Genomic DNA, 22,958 nt, shown 5'->3' on the forward strand with positions numbered 1-22,958 from the left:
ATCGCCCGCCGCTGTCGGTCGGCAGGCTGCGCACGTGCGGCGTGCCGCTGCGGTTCGTCACTAACACCACCAAGGAGTCGCTGTCGGTGCTGCACGGCCGGCTGACGGCGCTCGGCTTCCGTCTGGAGCGCCGCGAAGTGTTCAGCTCTCTGGCGGCCGCCCGCCGGCTGGTGGAGCAACGCCAGCTGCGACCGCTGCTGCTGCTCCAGCCCGAGGCACTGGAGGACTTTGACGGTGTGAACACGGAGAAGCCGGACGCGGTGCTGGTCGGCCTGGCACCGGATAAATTCAACTACGAAACGCTTACCGAGGCATTCAGGTGAGTGGTGGGATGGAGGGCGCTTGGGCAAGGCTGATGGGAGGCTGGAACTGGGAGAGAGATGCTGCGTTTGTTAGGGGTCCGAGACTCGCGGAGACCATCCGGGCCCTGTCCGGCTCGCAATCTGGCCGTATTGTGGTTTGCCGACCCAGCTGAGCCTTCGTGCCCACTATACTTCCAACCATCCCACGGTTGGTTTGCCGTCCACCCGTCCTGCTGCCGCCCCGATTGACCCGCCATATCCGCCCGTCCCGTCGCCGCCTCTCCGTCTGACCCGCCGTCCGCCCCATTTGACCCCCGGTCCCGTGTTCCCTCAGACTGGTACTGGACGGCGCAGCGCTGATTGCCGTCCACAAGGCCCGCTACTACCGCCGCCCGGACGGCCTGGCGCTCGGGCCCGGCCCGTTCGTGGCCGCCCTGGAGTACGCCACCGGACGTCGCGCCGAGGCCGTCGGCAAACCGGAGCGGGAGTTCTTCCACTCGGCGCTGGCCGAGCTCGGCTGTCGGCCGGAGGAGGCCGTCATGATTGGAGATGTGAGGAATTGGACGATGGGGAGGGGGTGTAGGGAGGTCAGTTTGGTTAACGGCCCGAGGACGAGGTCATGATCGGATATACAAGGAATTGGGAGGCGGTCGGGGGAAAATCGGGTGGTCAGCGACACAGTCGCATTATAGGCTATGCTTTTCTTCACTTGCCCCACTCGATTTTCAGACTAGCCATAATCCCCACACTTTTGTTAAATTATTGTTTGTCCCCAGTTATGTTTAAGCTAATAATAGCAGATGGGGTACGTGTTTCACGCCCCTGCACCATATCGGTGGCTCCTTTTCGCCCACACCTGACCAATGTTGCCCCGTTGTCGGCCAGGACGTGCAGCAGGACGTGGGCGGCGCGCAGGAGGCCGGTCTGGCCGGACTCCTGGTCCGCACCGGAAAGTACCAGCCCGGAGACGAGGCCACCATTTCTCCTCCGCCGTGGCACGTGGCCGACGCCTTCCCGGAGGCAGTGGAGCACGTGCTGCGGCAGCTGGAGCTGCAGCGGAGTGGGTCCGCGGATGGAGCGGAGGGGAGACCCGGTGCCGACCAGTGAGGGGTAGAGGCGGAGAGGGACACGTAGTGGATTTGTTAGTTTGTGGTGAAGGGAAGATGTTACCATTGCGGCCTGTGGTTAGCGATGTCAGGTGTGTATGATGCTGGTTATGTGGAATAAATGATAGCGGTGACATGGATCGTGTTAAGCGATATTGATGTAAGGGGTATTCATTTACAGCAAAACTTCCACTGTTGCGACCAGGCTGGTGGCCTCAAAATAATGTTGGGTGGCTCCTCTCGCGACAGGGTTATCGTAAGAAATTCGCAGCTTTTGCCGAATACTTGTTGCTACTGCTATGTGCTATTTGCCGATTTGTTAGAAAATAAGGACGCTAATGAAATTCGTTTTTGTTTTTGGTCATTGTTCGGGACGGATGCTATCGGAACTGCATGGATCTGGAGTTTCGCCGTATATCGTCTCATTGTCCGCATATCTCATTGTTTTGTGAACAATATTGAATTGTTTCGTGAAAGAGGCCGAAAGGAAACCTGTCGCGAACCGACTGGTTTCTCTTGTTTCACTCTTACTTTCGGAATGCCGCTGTAAGGATTGCAATGCCGTTATCCACCACGCTATGCTAGACTGTATCCGGTATAGCAACGTTTTGCCCTGATGTACGCAATACAGATGCAAATAATGCAACGCTACCTTTTTGCGTCGAAATCCAAAACGAAACGAAACTGGATATTGTCACCTTCGTTTTAAATATATCCGTTAGTTGGCAATTTCACCGGGCTGCCCGTCTCTGGGTACGATTGATGCCTGTCGACGATATGTGAGGGGTATTTGAGCTATGTATGCCGGTTGCGAGGAAAATGCCAGGTAAAACACTATCAAAAGGCTAGCAAACATCACATTGCTTCGACAATCAGCTTTTAATTGAGCCATATGCGGCGGCCGGCGAGTACCTTCATAGCAGCGGGAGTGAGGTCAGGCCAGACATTTCTTGGTCAAGCCCGGTTTCTTGACTGATGACTCCCCATTCATCCTCTATCTTTATGCCTACATCTGTAATTGATTACTCAATAAAGACCTCATAAAGACATAGAGGCACCGATTGCGATAAATAAATCGCCCAGCGTGCCGAGGTGCGCCGTACCGCCGTACCTTAGCCGCGCAGTCGGACTGAATGTCAAACATTGAACAAAGCTGCCACGGAATACGGATTCGCAAAATGCCTGGCTGCAGGAAACGGGCGATCGTGAGAGGAACATGATCGATGAGTGTTTGTTTTATTCAGATAGAGCGTAACATTTTTGGACATTTAGCGAAACAGCTTGAAACATAGGCGTCGCCAGAGATTTTCGGTTGGGGGGGCAAAATCAACTTTTGTGTTAAATCTTGCCTTTTCCCAGTCGTTACTCACTCGTTTTACATATCATTCAACGCACAATGGTGCGAGGAATCCGATGGTGACAAAGTTTTCCTTCTATCTATGACATGTCATTTTTTTTTACAGAAAAAAATTGAAATTTTGAAATTTCTCGACAAGAACGACCGGTAGAATTACAGTGGCTGCGATTGCCGACGCAATGCAGAGGGTCCCTGTGCATACTCGTCGCTCATGATCATTATCCAGAAAAAGGTGAAAAACGCTCCATTTAATCGCATCACCCTGCTAAAACCTCCATTCACGCATGCATGCAGAGGTTTTACGTGAAATGCATAGGGCTTATCCCTGCCGCCGATTGTAGCTAAGCTGGGCAGTGGGCATTAGGCGGAGACTGAGAGTGAATGTCGGAAATGTGAATCAGAAGTTATCCATTTTTGCTCCAATGAGAGGAAGTGTTTTGTTCACTCGAGTGTGAACAAAAAGTTTCTCGTTATTCGCGTGAAGGGAAGCGCTGTAAACGGGAACAAAAATGTTTAACGGAACTAAAAGTTACGCACGGCATAGCGGCAAGGGATCCTTTAGAAATAGGCTCGGGACTTCCAGGCCATTTCAGGCCACTCATGGTCAGTGTGGAATGTGGATTCTCAAAAGCCTGCTTAGGATCCCGGAGATCGGCGTGGGTCACCCCAAATATTTACGAGTATGTGGTGCTTTAGGGCTTTCCGAGCCCAAGGTGGAGCCCTAAGAAGCCAGTGTGGGCGGCGGGCGCTTAGAGATTAGGCCCAGGGTGAGCCTGGAGCCCTCGGATAACGTATGCACCATCGGGGTCTGTGTGAAATCCCTAAGGACCCTATGTAGGGACATAAGAAACATTTGTTGCGGCCCTCAGAGGGACACGTGAGTTGTGACCCCTCAGATGCCGGCTTGGGGTTAGCAAAGTCTACCTCCTCAAAGGTTCAGCTGAACTATCAGATGCCAGTTAAGGTTCTCAGACATTTTCGAAGGCATCCTCAAAGATTCGTGTGGCCCTTCAGAGGTATAAGGTATAAGGTGTATAAGGTCCTCAAAAATCACTGTATGGGCCCTCAGAGAACATAGACACCAGTGGGGCTCTCAGAGGCCGGTCTGGGCCCTCTGAATACCTCTTAGAGCTCAGAGGAGCTCCTTAGGAGCTTGTGTGATAAGCAAGTTCATGAGCCCTGCGGCATTTGAACGGTGCTTGAGCCTGTCGCACACATTTGACAAGAGTTGAGAAAGGCGCCGAAGATTTCGTGTCAAGCTTTGAACGAAAATTATGCGTCAGCAATCCAAAACTGATGAAAATCAGCTATAACATGTAATAAAGAACCAACTAGGAACATGGAATGAATCACAGCATTGACATTTCCGAGTCTGGAGTCGGAGTCTTGAAGATTTTGGGGACTGCGACTCTGACTCTGGTTTGAACTGCACGCTCCAACCGAGTCTGACCTCACAGGCATTCTCAAAAAGGTACCCCCATTTTTTCCCGACTCCAAAATCTCATCGGATCTGTATCGATCTCAGGGGGTGCCCGGTCCGAGGTTGGGGGGGCAAGCTGCCCCGCTTGCCCCCCCGTAGCGACGCTAATGGCTTGAAAACGGGGTTGATACTGATATTATCCGCGTCCAAATCTGCCGATGACCACCTACTCAGTTTCATCATCTACTGCCTTTGGTGTTTAGGTACTATCCCGATACTTTTCCATCATATAAATGAAGTATCATTAATTTAAGCATAATTTTTTGAATAATGAAGAACAAAACGACCATCAACACAGAAGTATCAGTTTTCCGCAAATCAGCAATTTGCGTGCATGCTCAGTAAACTTAATTTAGCGGTCGTGTATTTTGACGTCCCATCATCTGCGCCGAATTGAGTTTTGTGCTTTGTTTGCTTTCGTGTGTGATGGAGTTTGCTGCGTAGGATGTGTGTGGGAATTTAGCGATTACTGCTTTAATTAGGTTGCAAAACCGTTGATATCGCTGCATTTACATCAAGAGTGTACTAGGCATTCATTCAAAATGAGTTTTGGCATATTTGTTTCGAGGTTGTGGGTTATTTCGGGGCATGAAGCAGCGTAGTGAATTTGGCCATTGTCGTCCCAGCCTTCAGACAAGACCACAAATATGTCGCGAAGGGCTGCATTATCATTGCCATCAGATAGCTTTTCTCAGTGCCCAAATGATCCCTTGAGGGAGATGTTTGAGGCATGCCGGGTTGGAGAGGTCTCAAAGGTAAAAAAGCTGGTGACAAATCAAACTGTCAATGCGAGAGACAGCGCTGGACGGAAGTCATCTCCACTTCACATTGCTGCAGGTATGTATGTTCTCAACATTTTTTTCAGCTGATATTGGTCAGTATTTTATGACACCACTTATACAACTTGTTAAAGCACTCATTGTAAATGTTACATGTTGGTTTGTTTATGAACAAAGTTGCAAATGCGTATGAATCATGGAGTGATTGAAAAACTTTGAACATATGCATATGTGCTCAAAATCAATGTACATTAAATGTGCATTCCAAATACCAATACAGAAAAAGCTGAAAAGGATGTCTCTGCCTTCATCGGAATTAATGTTATTTAGGTACAGTATAGCATAAACTGCTTGTTTGGTCATTGGTGTACTGTTCATCTTGACTCTTAGAATTGTACTTGTGTGCTGCATCTGCCCTTTTGACCAAATGTTGAGCATTCCTTTATAAGAGTATGTGTCCAAAATTTTAAAATAATCAGTTTTTAAAACTAAATGTACTAAACAAAATGACACAAATGATGCTGATAAATGTTTGTTGTATGTAGCAGATGTAAATTTCTTCTTTCGATTTTAACTTATAGCATTGATTTGTCTTCTGAAGTTGTCATATATTTTTTTACACTATGCCTATGAATGTTTAAAGGTAGTGTGCCAGCTTTCCTGGACCATATGGAGTTAATGGCCCAGATAAGGAGAACCAGATTTTTAGAACTTATCCATACCTTCAAAACTCATGGAAACGTCTTAAATTCTTCAAATTTTGAGTACCCCAGTGCGAAATTCGCCCCGACGGGTTGTCGGTCGTACCCCAACCACATTTCACACCACTATGAACAATAAATGCACACACTGAAATCGCTATTACCGATATGCTCATCCAATCAAGTTTCGATAAACCCGTTCATCATCATCTCCTGCGGTTTCGAACACGCCTGTTAGTTGGTGCGGTAGACCGCGCCCAAAGCCAGGGCCCCGGTAACGTGAGGTAGCCGAGTCGGGGCAGCGTGCGCTGACCCAAGCCGGGGCCGCGCGTCCTCCCGGTGTCATGTGATAGCCCGGGGCTGCCCGCGGGGATGCGGTAGACCGCGCCCAAAGCTGCGGCCCCGGCTTGGGTCAGCGCACGCTGCCCCGACTCGGCTACCTCACGTTACCGGGGCCCTGGCTTTGGGCGCGGCTTCTGCTCATACTTTGTGGTGCGGTGGTGGTGCGTCGGGCCGCGTGCTCTGACTTCGGCCAAGAAAAATGCGTCAGCTGATCATTGTCATTTCTGCCACTTGCGTGTGGTGAAATGGGGTCATAACTTAAGAGACGGCTTTTTCATATCAATTATTTTACATAAAATCATATTTCAAACCATAAATAATGTTCGACAGCCAAATAAAAGAAACAATACCAATACAGGCTTACAGTTTAAGGCTCGACATTGTGTTGTCTACAATTAGACAGCTGATAACTCATTCCCGTATGTCGTAACTCTATAATGACCTTTGCTTATTGTCACATGTGCGCCGCATTCGCGATTGTTGCCGACGCCTGTTTGCAGTTCAGCCCACTACAGTTGTTATACATATCGAAAAACCGATAAACTTTTAGGCGAAAAAGGCACTATTCCAGGCCCATTTTTGATTTCTTTTGCGATATTAGGTACAAACAGAAGCTTCTTATCCTAGGAAAAATAAAATGGGAAATCTTTCAAAGGTGGCACACTACCTTTAATGAAGCTTAACTAATGAGTTGTTTTCCATAATATTTAATGCAGCTGCATCTCATATTTTTCATCCACAGTTTTTAACTGCCTTCATCTTATTTCCATTTGCAGGTAATCAGAAAGGCACCATATTATATTATGATAAGGCTCAACATATTTTTTAACTTATTTCTAGGCCATTTGGATCGTGGATGTCACCCAGGTTTATGTGTAGAGTAGAGGGTGGTTTGATTGATTCCATTCCAGTTGAAATTGAATGTATTGCTGAATAATAGATACCTTCAATCACCTTTTATTGGACATTAATGTGTAGTTGTCATCAAGACCAAATTGTTTGGGAGACCAATCTCTAGTCATGTGGACTTATGATCACCAAACTCACTTTGTGCAATGCAATTAAGTTGGGATGACATTTATGGCCACCTATCATTTCTTGTTGACTGTAGACATCAAAGATGTCACAATAAGTCTTCTTAGACCTAAAGGTAGTTTAATTTTCATGAATATAATGTTTTCTTGTTAAAAAGATCTGGGCCCAGTTTCTGTGGATTAGCCTTTTTTAGATGAAGGTACTAATAGGGCATCATAGCTGATCATTCCAGCTCAGTTGTTTTTCAAGTCTATTGTGCACACCACACTTTTAGAGAAAATAGTTGGGAATTTTCTGGATAAAACTAAAAGGTAGGAGTGGTCATTATTTAGACATGTTGGTAGACATTCAGAACATACTTTTCCATAAAGATACAATTTGAAGTTTGACTTGAAGTTTGAATCTCTCCCCACTGGAGAATGGCTGTCTCTGTAGGTGTGGCATACATATTTTTGTGCATGAACTCCTACCCTCAGGTTATGGCCAATAGTCATTTGGGTACCAGTAGAGTTATGTATGTGTACTGTGTAATCCTGTTCCGCTCTCAGGCTAGGGCTGCCGTTGGGTGTTGGTATCTCCCAGTGTATCACCAGTCACCACCTCCCCCTCTTGCCCAGGTTACGGCCGCCGGGAGGTGGTGGAGCACCTACTGCAGCTGGGCGCCAGTGTGCACGCGCGCGACGACGGCGGCCTGATCCCGCTGCACAACGCCGGCTCGTTCGGCCACGCCGAGGTGGTGGCGCTGCTGCTACGCGCCGGCGCCGACCCGAACGCGCGCGACAACTGGAACTACACGCCGCTACACGAGGCCGCCATCAAGGGCAAGACGGACGTCTGCATAGGTGGGTGCTGGGGCGCGTAGGGACAGACCGAGGCGTCGGTCTGGTCGGGTGTGATGGGCCTGGAGTGAGACGACAAAGTGTCTTATGGTAAATGGTTACCCCGTGAATTGGGTGGCGACGCTCGGTCGACTTTTGTTGAAAGGCTCAGTGTCTGACCTAGTGTCAGCATAGTGAAGTTACAAATCGTGATCTGCACTCTGCAGTCTGCAGAAGTAAGTTTTCTGCACAGGTCTAGCATGTCACACCTGTTTCAATTGGTGTCCGTTTGCGATTGAATGTTGTCATAAACCTGCGATCAAAATGTAATCGTTCATTTCGTATGTCTTGTAAGCTCTGGGTCATGCATGTCGAGCCCTTCATTGCCACGTCCATGAGTACAATGCTGGGGCATTACCAGCCACCTGCATAGTTTTATCGTCGCTAGCCGCTAACCTTATCTCACAGATCGTTGCTGACACTGGTCTCCCACTTTCCAGTGCTGTTGCAGCATGGTGCTGATCCCAACATTCGTAACACGGACGGGAAGACGGCACTGGAGCTGTCTGACGTATCCACACGAGCCGTGCTCACCGGTACGTGTCTGGAGGGTAGTCGGGCACCCGCCAGGTAGAGAGGGGAGGGGAGCCAGATGTTCGTTGGATAGAGGGTGGAGAGGGAGTCATCCGCCATGGCTTTGATCATGATTGGTAATTGGACCATGCCGGGCGGTGCAAGGTGCACGGCCGATCTCTGGTTTTACGCGCTGCTAAGACGATTCGGTTGATGTGAAGGAACCATAAAAAATGATATTTCTGTGCGAAAATGTGTTGCATTTTATGCATGTTGAGGACTGTATCAGATCCATAGAAGCTCGTAATGTTCGATCAGCTGGATGGCCGAACTCAGAAAATCTATAAATATTTTCCGGACTCGCATGGCAGTGATACACTGCAGCATGGAAGTGCCATGTCGCAGCGGGCGCTGGCCGTCTCTCACATGATGTGAGTCACACCCCCGCCCGCCCATCCTCAGGTGAGTACAAGAAGGACGAGCTGCTGGAGGCGGCCCGATCCGGGAACGAGGAGCGTCTGCTGTCGCTGTTGACGCCGCTCAACGTCAACTGCCACGCCTCGGACGGCAGGAAGTCGACGCCGCTGCACCTGGCGTCCGGCTACAACCGGACTCGCATCGTCAACATCCTGCTGCAGAACGGCGCCGACGTGCACGCCAAGGACAAGGGGTCAGTCGGCTGGCCGACGGCCGATGGAGAGGAAGGGTCGGGCTAGATGTGATGTTATTTTTGGTTTATAGTTTGCTTTAGTCATTGGCTACAATCGTAAATCTTTTGCGTTACATTATAAGATTCTTCGATCGTAAAATGAAGTATGCCGTTTTTAGTGGTAATACTGAAAGATGCAGCATTTAGCTGTCCTGCTCCCAGTCGTATAACATCTTGCGGCTGGTATCTTGTCGATCCTTCACTGGCTGCTTGTTGACAATCTACTCTCATTCTCCCATGGTTCGCTGATTGACACCATCGCCCCATTCCGCTCCCACAGTGGCCTGGTGCCGCTGCACAACGCCTGCTCGTACGGCCACTACGAGGTGACGGAGCTGCTGGTGAAACACGGCGCGCACGTGAACGCCACCGACCTGTGGCAGTTCACGCCGCTGCACGAAGCCGCCAGTAAAATGCGCCTGGAGGTGTGCTCACTACTGCTCTGCCACGGGGCTGACCCGACGCTGCTCAACTGCCACTCCAAGACGGCCATGGACGCGGCGCCCACTCGCGAGCTGCAACATCGGCTGGCCTGTGAGTGCGGGTGGGGGAGACGCAGGGTGGTATGGCTTGGGGAAGCTGGAGGATGGGGGTCGTTTGACGATCTTGTGCTCAAACTAGAATTTGTATTGTTGAACAATGCGCACATCATGGCACAGCATACTAGAATGTCGTTGCTTTTTCAGGTGTGGGGTTGATTACTGTCAATAGGTTTTGTGCTATCATTATTACCTATGACTCTTGGGTGCGATTGTGCACTGCGCAGTGAAAAAGGCGATACTCAGTTGGCCAGATTGGTCATGATCAGAGCTGTCACCGTTTGTGTTTTCAGACGAGTTCAAAGGCCACAGTCTGCTGGAGGCCAGCAGGCAGGCGGACCCGGCGCGCGTCAAGAAGTTCCTCTCGAGCGACTCGGTCAACTTTAAACACCCACACACGGGTGATACGCCACTGGTGAGATGTCGGGTCTGCGGGAACGGGACTGACGGAGGCGTCCGGCGTGGGCCTAGTCCAAATGGAGCTTCCTTTTGCATTGTATTAGTGTGCTGAGCGCTTTAGTTGCCTGAAGGAAATATAATTTGGCAGTCATATTTCCTTTTATGAATTGTGACGATATAATTGGGTATTGCGTCATAATTGCTAATCCTATCAAGCTAAGACTTTCCCGTTTTCAATCACGATGCTAACTGTGCTCCTGGCTCTATGGCTTGATGTTTTCCTGGTTCGTGCGTTCATTCTTAGCGGTGAACAGCTGGGGCATTAATTTATGAGTGGTCACATTGGCAATCCATAATTGGCCAGTGCTCATCTTGTAGTTCATATCTTGGGATCATCTCGTCGTTCATAGCTCCGCCAGATTCACCACACCCTCATGCGTGCTCCCCCGTGCCCCTCAGTGCACTGTCGGTGTTGCTCCCCGCCGCTCTGACACCCCTCCCTCTCTTCCCCTCCTCCCCCAGCACGCGGCCGTCAGCTCACCGTTCGTGAAGCGGAAGGCGGTGGCCGACCTTCTGGTGCGGCGCGGCGCGGCCCTCAATGAGAAGAACAAGGAGCTGCTGACGCCGCTACATGTGGCCACCGACTGTAACCACGCCGATGCCGTGGAACTGCTGCTCAAACACGGGGCCAAGGTCAACGCGCTGGATAGCCACGGACAGACCGGTGAGTGGTATGAGGAGGCGTGAATGAAGGAGGGGACGGTATGGTGGGTCTTAGAGGCGGGATTACTGTTCCGTATCGCGGCGTCTAATGATATTGGGCTCACTTTGATGTTGGTCGATCCATCTCACTAGACAAAGACTCGCCGTAAATTTGGGAATCAGTGGAGCGGTATTCGACCTTGCAGAGTATCCTGATGTAAATCGCCTTCTGACAGGGTCACAGACCGCCACTTGTGACCTAACTGGGCATCAGTTACATGTGTCGTTGCCCTGCAAACCTGACCTGCCCTGACTGCCTGTTCGCAGCGCTGCACCGGGCCGCACAGGACGGCTGCGTGGCCATGTGTCGGCTGCTGCTGTCGTACGGCATCGACGCCACCATCGTGTCACTGCAGGGATGTACGGCCGCCCAGGTCGCCACCGAGCCCGTCCAGAAGATGCTGCTCGGTAGGTGACGTCCTTCAGACTAGGGAGTGGGGTCAATGGTGGTTGGTGGGTGGCCAAGTATGGGCGGCTGGTGTTCTAGGATCTGGCAGAGGAGGTTATTGGTAAAGATGGATGAGTGAGTGGTGGGCTTATGCCGAGGATGGGAGGTGGCTGCTGATTTATTTAATGCTCCTAGTTGTCTGGCATTTTTGGGCCGGTAGGCCTATGCTATCCATTTACGCGACTCGGCCGCCCGAGGAAGAGTGTGATGCTTACTCAAATCTAACTAAATTGCTCCAAAGCTGGACGATTTCTTATCGAAATTAGCATCTGGTGCCATCTTTTTCACTAGGTGTAATGTTGTATCGGTGGTCAAACATCTCTGCAGCTGAACTCATCATGCCCAGCCTAATTACGTACACACAACTGTGCTGGTCGTCAGCTGCGGCATAGCGCTTTTTGGGTCCCTCTTCGTCATAAACGTCACATCGACAGTTATCCATAGCGGGTCCTCTCAGCCACCACACGGCTCACTGACTGTTTTCGTTCGCTGCTCATTGTCGTTTTCGCTTTCATTCAGTGATGTGTCCACGGCTCGCTCTGTGCACAGATGAGCCCGGCGTGGCCAGCACCAGCCTCGAGTACCAGCTGCTCGAGTCGTCCAAGGCTGGAGATCTGGATGTGGTGCGACGTCTGGTTACGGCGCATCCCCATCTGGTCAACTGCCGGGATCTGGACGGAAGGTAGGTGACCCCTGACCTGGCCTGGTCAACTGTCTAGACCTGGACGGAATGTTACCTGCTGTGACCCGGAAGGAATGTGACCCGTGACCTGTCGCCTGACCCGGGCAAATGCCGTGACCCTCGACCTGACCGGTTGAACTCCCCGGACTTATGTAATTGACGGTAGATGAGAGACGTTCAATCTTCCTGGTTGTCGCGCATTCTCGCCTCTAGTCCATTGTCACGACCCCTGATCTCAGCTGGTCATCTGCCATGGCCTGGACGGAAGGTCATTGTCTCCTTAGTCCTTACTCAACTGTCGACTGACTTTAACCTGACTGGCTGGCCTTAAACCGCCACATACCTTTATTGCTGATCTTCCCAGCAACCTTCTACGACCAGAGCAAAGTGCGACATTTGACCTCACTCGGCCAACTGACCTTACCCAAGCCTTCACCTGTCGGGCTGTTGTGCCCTGTTGATTATAGCTCTGCCGGTGGCGCCGGTCTGACTTCACGTCCATGTGGCAGGCACTCGACGCCGCTACACTTTGCCGCTGGCTACAACCGTGTGCCGGTGGTAGACTTTCTGCTCGATCACGGCGCCGATGTGCACGCCAAGGACAAGGGGTGAGTGGGGGCCCTGTGCTGGTCACATGGGGATAATGTCAGGAGGTGGGGGAGGGACTGTTGCGGGGGTAGGGAGGGGTAAAGAACAGTTGTCACTGAGGCTGGTGGGGGAGGGGGGAGGGTTGATATTGAAGACTGCTAGTCTGGTCGTCTATTTCCGGTGATGTGTTTGGCTGTCGTAAAACATCTTATTCTTATCGACTTATGCCGGTTTGTCCAGGGACATATCACAGGCTTGGCTTGAACAAAACACGTGCCAGTAGTCAGCAGGATGCGCCCTGGTATTTACTACCTGTTCGTTTTCGGAGTATCCTCACTCACAGCACCTCCTCCTTTCCATAACGTCGCTGACTGTGCTCTGCCTCTTCTCTCCTTGCCATCACAGTGGCCTGGTGCCGCTGCACAACGCCTGCTCGTACGGCCACTACGAGGTGACGGAGCTGCTGGTTAAGCACGGCGCTAACGTCAACGTGGCCGACCTGTGGAAGTTCACACCGCTGCACGAGGCTGCCGCCAAGGGCAAATACGAGATCGTCAAGCTGCTGCTCAAGGTAGGGGCATCGAGACAGAGGGGCCTTTGCCCAGTGGAGACGTGGGTTTTGATGCCCAGTGGGTGTCCAGTTGCTGTATGTATCTAGATAATGAGGGCGAAGGTTATCCACGACACGGATCTCAGCTGTCTGTGTTCTGCTCACGATCGGTGGGATAGTTGTTTGAAATATCATCCCGTGTGACCCGCTTACTCGTCAGTCTATGATACGTTTGTCCCTGGCCATCTGTTTTGACCCACCTAACCATCCGTCCATCTCCCCACAGCACGGTGCCGACCCGAGCAAGAAGAACCGCGACTGCCACACGCCTCTGGACCTGGTGAAGGAGTCAGATCAGGAGGTGGCGGACCTGCTCCTCGGTGACGCCGCTCTGCTGGACGCCGCCAAGAAGGGCAACCTGGCGCGGCTACAGCGACTGCTGACGGCAGAGAACATCAACTGCCGCGACTCGCAGGGACGCAACAGCACGCCGCTCCACTTAGCGGGTAGGTGGGAGAGGTCACAGGGGTCACAGGGACGGAACAGCACGCCGCTGCACCTGGGGGGGTAGGTGGGAGAGGTCACATAAGGGGTCACAGGGACGGAACAGCACGCCGCTCCACTTAGCGGGTAGGTGGGAGAGGTCACGGGGCGGGAGAGGTCACAGGGCCGGAACGGCATGCCGCTACACCCGGCTGGTCAGTGGGACTGAGAGCAGCACAGGGAAGTCATGGGGGCAGGGGGCAGATCACAGGGAGGCCACTGGGATGTCAGGTCTGAGCAGCACACCGCTGCATCTGTCAGGTCAGTGGTAGGTTGGACGAGATTGACTATGCGGGGATGTATGCGTGAGACAAGGTGTGATGGCGCTGGTGGGAGGGCGTAATGAGTGTGCAGTTTCGTGAACGATTTGCGTGTTTGGCTTGTGAGATTAGCTTAGAGGAGACTAATTTGGGAAACGTTTTATTTATTGTTGTTCGGTTGCGGTCGAGCTTATGACATTCGGCTTCACCTTTTATGTTGGATAGTAAATCTGAAGGCTGGTTAATCTATTATTTGTCTAGACATCCAGGTTAGTGTGCAATTGAATTGGTGTTTAAAACCGTCAGTGTGTCACCACTTATGAATGTCTCATATTGCAGACCCCAGCAATTACCGGCCCGTATCAATTTTGCCGACCGTCGCGAAGCTGGTAGAGAGTGTTGTCTGTCTCCAACTGATGTCGTATCTACTGTCACACAACATACTCTGCGATGAACAGCATGGGTTCCGGCCGGGCCGATCCACGGAGTCGGCGATGCTGGACGCTGTTGGGTATTTAATGGACGGCATGGACCGTGGGTTCATTGGCTGCCTTACCACGGCCGATACGTCCAAGGCGTTCGACAGCGTTCGGCATCCCCGGCTCCTGGAGAAGCTCGGCTGGTACGGGATTGATACCCACTGGTTTGTGAACTGGCTCGGCGGGCGCAGACAGGCTGTGAGAGGTGGTGCAGGTGACACGCTGCCCATTACGCATGGCGTGGTGCAGGGGTCCCTGATCGGCCCAGTGTTATTTTTAATTTTTACAAACGATTTAGTGTCCTACATAGACACAGAGGAGTCCAAAATAGTCATGTACGCCGATGATGTCCAGTTTTTGCACCGGAGTAGACCCGACGATCTGTCTCAACTGAAAGCGAGTGTTGAGCGCACCGTAGCCACCGCGCACAGTTGGTTTAACGAAAACAGTCTAAAAATTAACCCCACTAAAACGGATCTTATTCTTATCAAGTCAAACAGGAGGTTGTTAACCTCTGAATTTTCTGTTCAACTTGGCGATGCTTCAATCAGACCGTCTTCAACGGTGAAAGTGCTGGGGATGGATGTAGACGCAGGGCTGACTTTTGAGAAGCATGTGTCTGGCACAGTCAGACGCTGCTATGCCACACTCGGAGGCCTATCAAAAATGGCTGGCAAATTGCCGGAGTCTGTAAAGAAAATGATTGTAGAAATGCTCATCTTTCCACATCTCGCCTACTGCTCTACTGTATGGGCTGGTTGCAACGCCACCCAGCGCCATCGGCTACAGAAAGTGGTAAACCACTGTGCGCAGGTGGTGAAGGGGGCGAGGAGACGCGACCATGTCACGCCGTTGTTAGCGAAACTGGAGTGGCCGTCACTCGACAACCTTGTGGCCGAGCGCGACGCATCGCAAATGCACTACTTGCTCAATAACGACCAAGCGCCAACCGGCCTCACGGCCCAAATCGCACACCGCAGTGACGTCTCCACCAGGGACACGAGGGGCTCTCTAGCCGGCTCGCTGCAGATCCCTCGAGTGCGCAGTGAACACGCACGGAAGTCGTTCTTTTGTCGTGCTGTCTCACTCTGGAACCGCGCTCCTGCGGAAGTGAGAGAGTCCCGCTCTGCCAGAGTCTGTCGGAGAAGGGCGAGAAAGTGGCTGACGACCTCCACCTAAATAGGACACTGATATTTTTTTTTTAAATGGTGTTGATAACTTTTAGGCGTGTTTCATGTGTATTTTAATATTTTTAGTGTAGGGTGCAATCTTACTTTTATGCTGCATATTTTACTTTTAATAGATACCTGATTTTATGTAAACCTGACACTTGTTCCGAAAAGCCATCGAATGTGGACGAACATAAGAATACATGATGATGATGATGATGATTGTTGTATTTCAGCCGGCTACAACAATGTGGAGGTGGCCGAGTACCTGTTGGAGAATAACGCTGACGTGAACGCCCAGGACAAGGGCGGCCTGATCCCGCTCCATAACGCCTCCTCGTACGGTGAGCACTGAGCAGGGGCTGGGGTGAGACGAGAGGTGCAGGCAGGCTGGGTGCTCCGTCGGGGTGAGATAGGAGTGCCGTCAGATGTGGCACTTCAGGTACAGGCTGGACTACAGGCCACGAACGGAGCCTCTTGGAGAGACCGGAGGAGGACCTAGGTCGTGTAAAACACACATGTGACTGCCATCCAGTACCTGTTCTGTTCCGATACCCACTTTTGGTGGAAATGCTACTCGACGGTGTTTCTCGTTCACCTTCCCACCTTATTGTGCTTCCATAGCCATGTATGTGCCCACCTGCGTTTGTTCGACTTATATCAATAACAACCCCGTTTATCAATCACCCTCCAGGTCACCTGGACATCGCGGCTCTGCTCATCAAGTACAACACTGTGGTGAACGCCATGGACCGGTGGGGATTCTCCCCGCTACACGAGGCCGCCCAGAAGGGTCGCACGCAGCTGTGCGCGCTGCTACTGGCGCACGGCGCGGACCCGTGCCTCACCAACCAAGAGGGCCAGACGCCGCTCGACCTGGCCACTGCCGAGGACGTCAAGTGTCTGCTGCAGGACGCCATGCCGCACCTGGCCGGCGCCGCCAATACGGTGGCTGTGCCGGCCGCCGCCAGCGCTGCCGCGGCCGCTGCTCCTGCCCCCGCCAGGAAGGCCGGTAAGTGGTGTAGATGTGGAAAGGAGGGGGGGGGGGGATAACGACGATGGATGGAGACGCATAAGCCGGGTTCCGTCCTCATTATTTCATATGTTAGTTTTGGCGATATAATAATATTACGTCCAATAGCTTAGAATTTTCCTTACCTTGATTACTACTGGCACAACTGGTGGATCACCTACCTGATCAATATCTGTCTCACGCCCACACCGTGTTGTGTCCCTCCTACGGACCCCGACGAAGCATTAACTCCTCCCCTTTCTCTCGTTTCCCTCAGGCACGGCGTCCGGAGAGCTGGTGATGATGCCCTCGGGCAACTCTCTACTCATCACCTGTCCGCTGGCGCCGCCTGCTGCGTTCAGCGGCGACGGCAGCGCGTGTGTGCCCGATGTGCAGGTGGACGAGGAGCCCACAGACGCCAACGCGTCGATCGCCGCCTTCCTCAGCGGGTCAGTGGATGGGATGGAGGACGGGGAGCGGGGAGGACAAATTGTCACTGGTCGTCAGGGATATGTTTGTGGGGAAAAGAGATGTATTGTAGGCGGGCTGTCTTCCGAGTGAGAGGAGGGCAGTGACTTTTAGTCGCGAATGTTGAAAATTTGGTACGTTGAACTTGCTCCATGGAATTCAAGTCTGAGTGTTTTGGATGGCGGATTTTCATTACCATTGGTCGGGGTACGGCTGGTATTCGGCTGGTATGTCGTATACGGGCTGTTTTTTTTTTTTTACTGTGATGTCATTTTCCGTTTAAAGTACAAAGTTTACGAGTTTAGCCTGTCGACATAGGTCAGATTTGTCCTTTGCCTCTCTCCGTTCACCGGCGCACTTTACCAAATCTCTCCCTGTCCGTGTGTTCCAGTCTCGGCCTGGAGCACTTGCGTGACATCTTCGAGCGGGAGCAGATCACGATGGACATTCTCTCTGAGATGGGGCACGAGGAGCTCAAACAGATCGGCGTCAACGCCTACGGACACCGGCACAAACTCATCAAAGGTCGGTCGGCGCTGAACTTTGATAGCATGTCAGCTGGATGGATTGGAGATGATCATGGAGGGACCGTGATCGTGGATCAGACATGTGCTAAGGAGATATTATCGGGAAAGCACAGATCTTGTACGGGGATACCAGTAACGTGTACAACTACGTCAGGTTAACTTTTTAAGTGATGGCTCAGGCTCATGTTCATCATATATTCTGTCCATCGCGTGACTGGGCTCGCTGCCGATTCTCGCGCTCTCCCGCGTCCCGAATCACCTGGTCATCCGCTGACCTCCCTCCCCGCACCCCCTCCTCCAGCGGTGGGCTGGCACAGCAGTCAGTCGGCGGGCACCACGCTCGTCGATCTGGCCGTCGAGGATAAGGAGTACCAGGCGGTGGAGCACGAGATGCAGTCGACCATTATGGAGCACAAGGACAGCGGCCAGGCCGGCGGAGTCTTCAGCCGGTACAGGGTCATCAAGGTAGGCGGCGCGCTGGGGGGCTCGTCACGTTGGCGCGGCGAGGATGGGGAGCGGGGAGGGATGTGTGATAGATTTGGGACAGGCCGGGTCTGCTTATGACGTGATGCGCGCTTTTTGAACGGGCTTACTGTCTACTGTTTTATCTTTTCTATTTTTTCTAATATGGAGCAAATTCCCTGACGTCAAAACATATAACGGAATCATCCTCTCGTTTCGATCGTTCCTGTCCCGGTAGTGTATGTGTCACACTTGCCACAACACCACTGACCTCTGAAGCCACTCTACATCACTCCACCAGCCCTTGACACTTGTCTTCACGCCTCAGATTCAGAAGGTGCAGAACCGCCGGCTGTGGGAGCGCTACGTCCACCGACGGAAGGAGGTGGCCGAGGAGAACGGCAACCAGGCCTGCGAGCGCATCCTCTTCCACGGATCGCCCTTCATCAACGCCATTGTGCACAAGGGCTTCGACGAGCGACACGCCTACATCGGCGGCATGTTCGGTGCCGGTGAGTGGCCGGATGGATGGAGGTGATGGGCGCGGAAAGGTGGCAATGCCTTTGTTGGCTTGTGTTGTACGAGTTGCAGCGGTAATGGTTGTGGCGTTGAGGCGTTTTACCCTTGTGTTGTAACTTGTCAGTTTGTATTGGTTTGTGTTGTTATGTGAGCAAGTGCTTTGTTTTAAGAGATGTGTTCCGTTTCAGGTATCTATTTCGCCGAGAACTCGTCGAAGAGTAACCAGTACGTGCACGGCATTGGTGGCGGCACGGGCTGTCCGACCCACAAGGACCGCTCCTGCTACGTCTGCCACAGGTGTGTGAAAAGAACGGGGAATATTTGTTTCTGGTCCCTAAAAAGCTGTTTCTGGCACCTAATTGCTGATCAGCCCCAAAATGCTTATTCGACCCTAATATCTGAATCTGGCACCTAATTGCTTCCACACAGCCTTAAGTTGCCAGATCGTCTAGTTGAACCCCGTATTTGCTGTTTGCTGATTCAGCACCAAAACCAAAACATCCAGCACCTATTTTATTCCACGTTTGCCTACCTAATTCGCGTAATCTTCCTGATTTTATGTATCCTAACAACATGAACGTTGCATTCGGTGATGTCAAGTGCCATTTTCGCCAGTGGAGATAATGATTAATACCATTTCTAGCCAAAAGAGAATCACTAGCCAGCTATGGTGCAGCATAGCAAGACGCTCCTATACCAGCCCGCTATGTAGAGACTAGAGATTACTGCACCCTCAGCCATTTTAACGTGAAAAGTTTGGATCCGTCACTTCCAGCCAGGCTCTCAGGTCATAAACTGGAGTAAAGCAAAATGTCAACTCTGAACAGACATGCCACGCAACCGGCCCTCTTTTCAATATTATTAGCTTTCTGCAATCATCGTCTGACTCCATCTCGATCAAACGCAGCATCCGGTTTCTACAGGGGCGTTTGACTGACCGGCCACACAATAACCAAAAACAAAATCCAAGCTTCATGCACACATATGACATAAGTAAGAAACGGATGAAAAAGGGACAACCACGGCACAACTCTGCGCGGCAAACAACGGACACAATGTCCCACGCAAGATCCCGCGTTTCTTCAGCGGCCTTGAACGGAATGAAAACATTACATTTCTTTTTTGGAGCTATTTGATGACGTCAAAAAATACAATACCCGTTTTAATGGTCAAAACCGAGACAATTACTCACAAAAATGTTTCCCTTTAAGCATTACAAATAAATACTTTTAAATATTTAAATGACATTGTTTTTTTTCAAACAAATCAATATTATTTGCTTACTTAAACGTCATATACAATGCTGAGATCACTACGGGGCTGTCTTAGAGTGTAGCTGCACTGGCAACCTTTAGGCTAGACTCCAGGGGTCATTATACCAGAACAACATGATTCTACCAGCCAGTAGTTCATTTTTCTGCTAGATTGGTGCTACGCTCAGCATTTAGGTGCCAGATTCAGAAAAAAGAGTAAGGCGTACCGATGAATAGGTGCCAGAAACAGCTAATTAAGGTTATTTTCCATGATTGGTGCTGGTATCCACCAAATAGGTGCTGAGGACCAATTTTGGGGCGAGTCAGCTTTTAGGTGCCAGTAATAGCTTTTCTGGGACGCAATTAAATGGCGTCCGAAAGGAACCCAAGCAAGGCTGGCTGTCTCGTTTTCAAAGCTGGACATAGTTAAAGAATTATTCGCAACAAATCAGGGAGTTATGTTAAATTATTTGCATAGATCTAGATCTAGGTGCCAGGATGTTGATAAAACCGGCCAGATTTGCGACTTTTTTCATTACTCTTTAACGACATATAATTTCTCAACCGTCGACGTTACCCCGACCCACTTTTACTGGCTGTTTTTTGTTCCATCATTGCCACCACACGCCAAACTGCTATATCTGGCGTGCTGTGTACGGGCGGCTGGTTCACAGAACTGTGCCGCACCGCGACTGCAACTAACTCCGTTTACTGACGCCTGGTTTACAGGCAGCTGCTCATGTGCCGCACCACGCTCGGAAAGTCGTTCCTGCAGTTCTCCGCCATGAAGATGGCGCACGCGCCGCCCGGCCACCACAGTGTGGTGGGTCGGCCCAGCGCCGGCGGTCTCTCCTTCCCCGAATACGTCGTCTATAGGGGCGAGCAGGTGAGACCCGCAGGGGCGCACCGCGATCGTTACAGTACGGCTGATTGTCTGTAGCAGTTGTTTGGTCGGTTGTCGGGGTGTACGGCCTTAAACCAACTTAATCACGTGTGTCGCGTGCTGCTTTGTGCGCGACTTGTCTGATGAATTGAGTCCCGGAAGTAATTAAAATATAATGTCCTACTTTATAGACTTGCTTTGTAGACTTGCTTGCCGCGGGGACTGTACGAACAAGTCTGGATTCCTGTGTGTGATGCAATGTCGCCTGATGCAATGCAATGCAACGTGAGTCGCCTGGTGCCGTTTCTTTCGTGCGCCGCTCACCGCCGTTTGGCGCCTCCCTCAGGCGTACCCGGAGTACCTTATCACGTACCAGATCTGTCGGCCGGACGAAGCGCACGCCGTCGAGCCTCCGGCCGTCTGAGGCAGGCGCCCAGATTAGGAGCCGGCACTGGGGGGCGACAGAAGGCACCGGCGGTCTCGAACGGGCTTCTGAATCGTCTGACAGGTATCAGTGCGATGAGTGCGTCAGGGCATCTCTGGTTTGGGCCTGGGATCACCTCCCTGGGTGGCTCCCGACTGGCAGTCGGTCTCGGTGTCCCGCTGACGGCAGTCAGGACGGCCCGAGTGGCTCTGCGCTGGGGTCTCGTAAGGACCGAGTTCTCCGCGCCCGACACAGGTGCCGGTCTGGGCGTCTGGCGGCGAGACCGCGAGGGCAGGCGTTGAATCGACTAGCGTCCCGGGTGGTACGTGTACCGGTACATGATCTCTTTAGTCGGTGGCCTGTCAAATTCCTGTCTTGCACCGCGTGTCGCCCGTTTTTTCTACACTACTCCCGAGTCGGATCTTCTGCGCGCGATCGCCGAGAGGGCCCTGCGACTGCGGCGGGCGGCGGCGGCTCGCCACACTGCCACTTGTGCCGTGTCCGTTCCGTGTCCGTGCGGCGTCCGTTCCGTGTCCGTGCTGCTCTGGTCGTGACGGGCCGTGTCACAGGTGATGGTAACTCTCACGTCACGCGCGCGTACACCGGTCCACTCAAAGGGCACTGCCGCGGAGGGCCCGTCGCGGCGGGCACGGGACGGCGCGCTGCGTGAGACTCAGCTCGTGGCGGAGCGGTCAGGCCGGCTGTCGCTCGGACTAAGGGCTGGCGCCTGGAAAATCGGCGGAGGCATCGACGTCTATCGGTGTATGTGTGTGCGCGTGCGGCAGTGAGTCGGCCGTTTGGAAGATATGTATACACTAGTGGATAGGAACATCTACATCTGTGATAAGAATGGCGTCGCGCGTGCCGACGCGGTCGGTGGAGCGCGGCGTATGGAAGAGGTCGGCGGAGGGTGGTCACCGGCGCGACCCCGGCACCACTCCCCCGCGCCGTCCGCTGCGATGTTTTATGGAGAGAAATATATCTGGAGAGTGAACACGGTAGTCTGAATGGGATCTGCTATAGATATAGAGTGGTCTAGGGATTAGCCAAAATTAACCCCCGGGGACGGTAGCTTACGACTCAAATGTCCAATGGTTATCCTTATCCTGAGTAAAATTTCCTGATATATTCAACCCTAGTATAGCATTATACAAGTGCTGGTGTACTTGTCTGCTCGCGCAGTAAGGCATAGGTACTGATGACCAGGGACAACCATGTAATTATGTACACTGTGGCGTCAAAGGTATGCATCCGATCCATATTCCATATGACATTGTTTGACTAATTCAACGGGAAGTCGGCCCCCAGTTACATAATACCCACGTGGTGCAAAGCCCCTATGCTATCACGCAAACATGACCTGCGGCATTGCTAATTAGTAATTACCATGTGTCTTGACAGCGAGCCTCATCGCATTGCTAGTTCCTTCCATACATAGAAATCTTCCATACCAGGCACAGTAGACCCCCGTGGCATAACTAAATACCAATAAATTGATTTGAGTAAGAGAAGATAAGGAGCGGCATCTTATTACGAGCGAGCACGAAGCGAGTCTTTTCAATAGGGTAGCCTAGTCATGCGCGGGTCAACGCAATCAATACTTCTCTTGGAGGTGGGGGACAGACGACGCATAGCTGTTGTCAAGGCGGTGACCTGAAAACGACGGCTAATATGTGGTCCCAGAAAGACTGGGGTCGCATCAAAGCTATCTGATTCATTCAAAGCTATCTGATATCAGGCCTAACAAAAGATTCACCTGTGTTAGAATATCTAACAACAGTATATCCGC

The 22,958-nt window shown here is 51.8% G+C and overlaps 2 protein-coding genes across 5 annotated transcripts in view; both read left to right on the top strand.

Annotated features, from left to right (window-relative positions):
* LOC122383556 (haloacid dehalogenase-like hydrolase domain-containing protein 2) overlaps positions 1–2,054 on the top strand; it is an 81,644-nt gene extending 79,590 nt beyond the window's left edge. For all 3 annotated transcript variants that reach the window (XM_043370080.1, XM_043370081.1, XM_043370079.1), the window contains 3 exons: positions 26–319; positions 637–853; positions 1,188–2,054. In XM_043370080.1, the coding sequence (XP_043226015.1) occupies positions 26–319; positions 637–853; positions 1,188–1,409 (733 nt within the window). In that variant the 3' untranslated portion in view covers positions 1,410–2,054. The remainder of the gene's footprint in view (positions 1–25; positions 320–636; positions 854–1,187) is intronic.
* Positions 2,055–4,643: 2,589 nt separating this feature from the next.
* LOC122383555 (poly [ADP-ribose] polymerase tankyrase-1-like) lies at positions 4,644–22,163 on the top strand. Of its 2 annotated transcripts, none has more exons than XM_043370076.1 (21): positions 4,644–5,082; positions 7,720–7,944; positions 8,421–8,516; positions 8,956–9,163; positions 9,483–9,736; positions 10,035–10,156; positions 10,663–10,864; positions 11,170–11,310; positions 11,900–12,032; positions 12,500–12,640; positions 13,026–13,191; positions 13,457–13,676; positions 15,858–15,965; positions 16,316–16,633; positions 16,911–17,082; positions 17,493–17,626; positions 17,930–18,093; positions 18,419–18,602; positions 18,798–18,906; positions 20,592–20,748; positions 21,092–22,163. In XM_043370076.1, exons 1-21 carry the CDS (start codon positions 4,893–4,895, stop codon positions 21,167–21,169), a joined length of 3,522 nt encoding a protein of 1,173 aa, XP_043226011.1. In that variant the 5' UTR covers positions 4,644–4,892; the 3' UTR covers positions 21,170–22,163. The 2 variants fall into 2 exon arrangements, with proteins under 2 accessions (XP_043226011.1, XP_043226012.1); XM_043370077.1 differs by having other exon boundaries at positions 12,542–12,640.
* Positions 22,164–22,958: the final 795 nt, after the last annotated feature.

Source organism: Amphibalanus amphitrite, unplaced genomic scaffold (genome assembly GCF_019059575.1).
Source record: "Amphibalanus amphitrite isolate SeventyFive unplaced genomic scaffold, NRLGWU_Aamphi_draft 000167F_arrow, whole genome shotgun sequence".
NCBI lineage: Eukaryota > Metazoa > Arthropoda > Thecostraca > Balanomorpha > Balanidae > Amphibalanus > Amphibalanus amphitrite.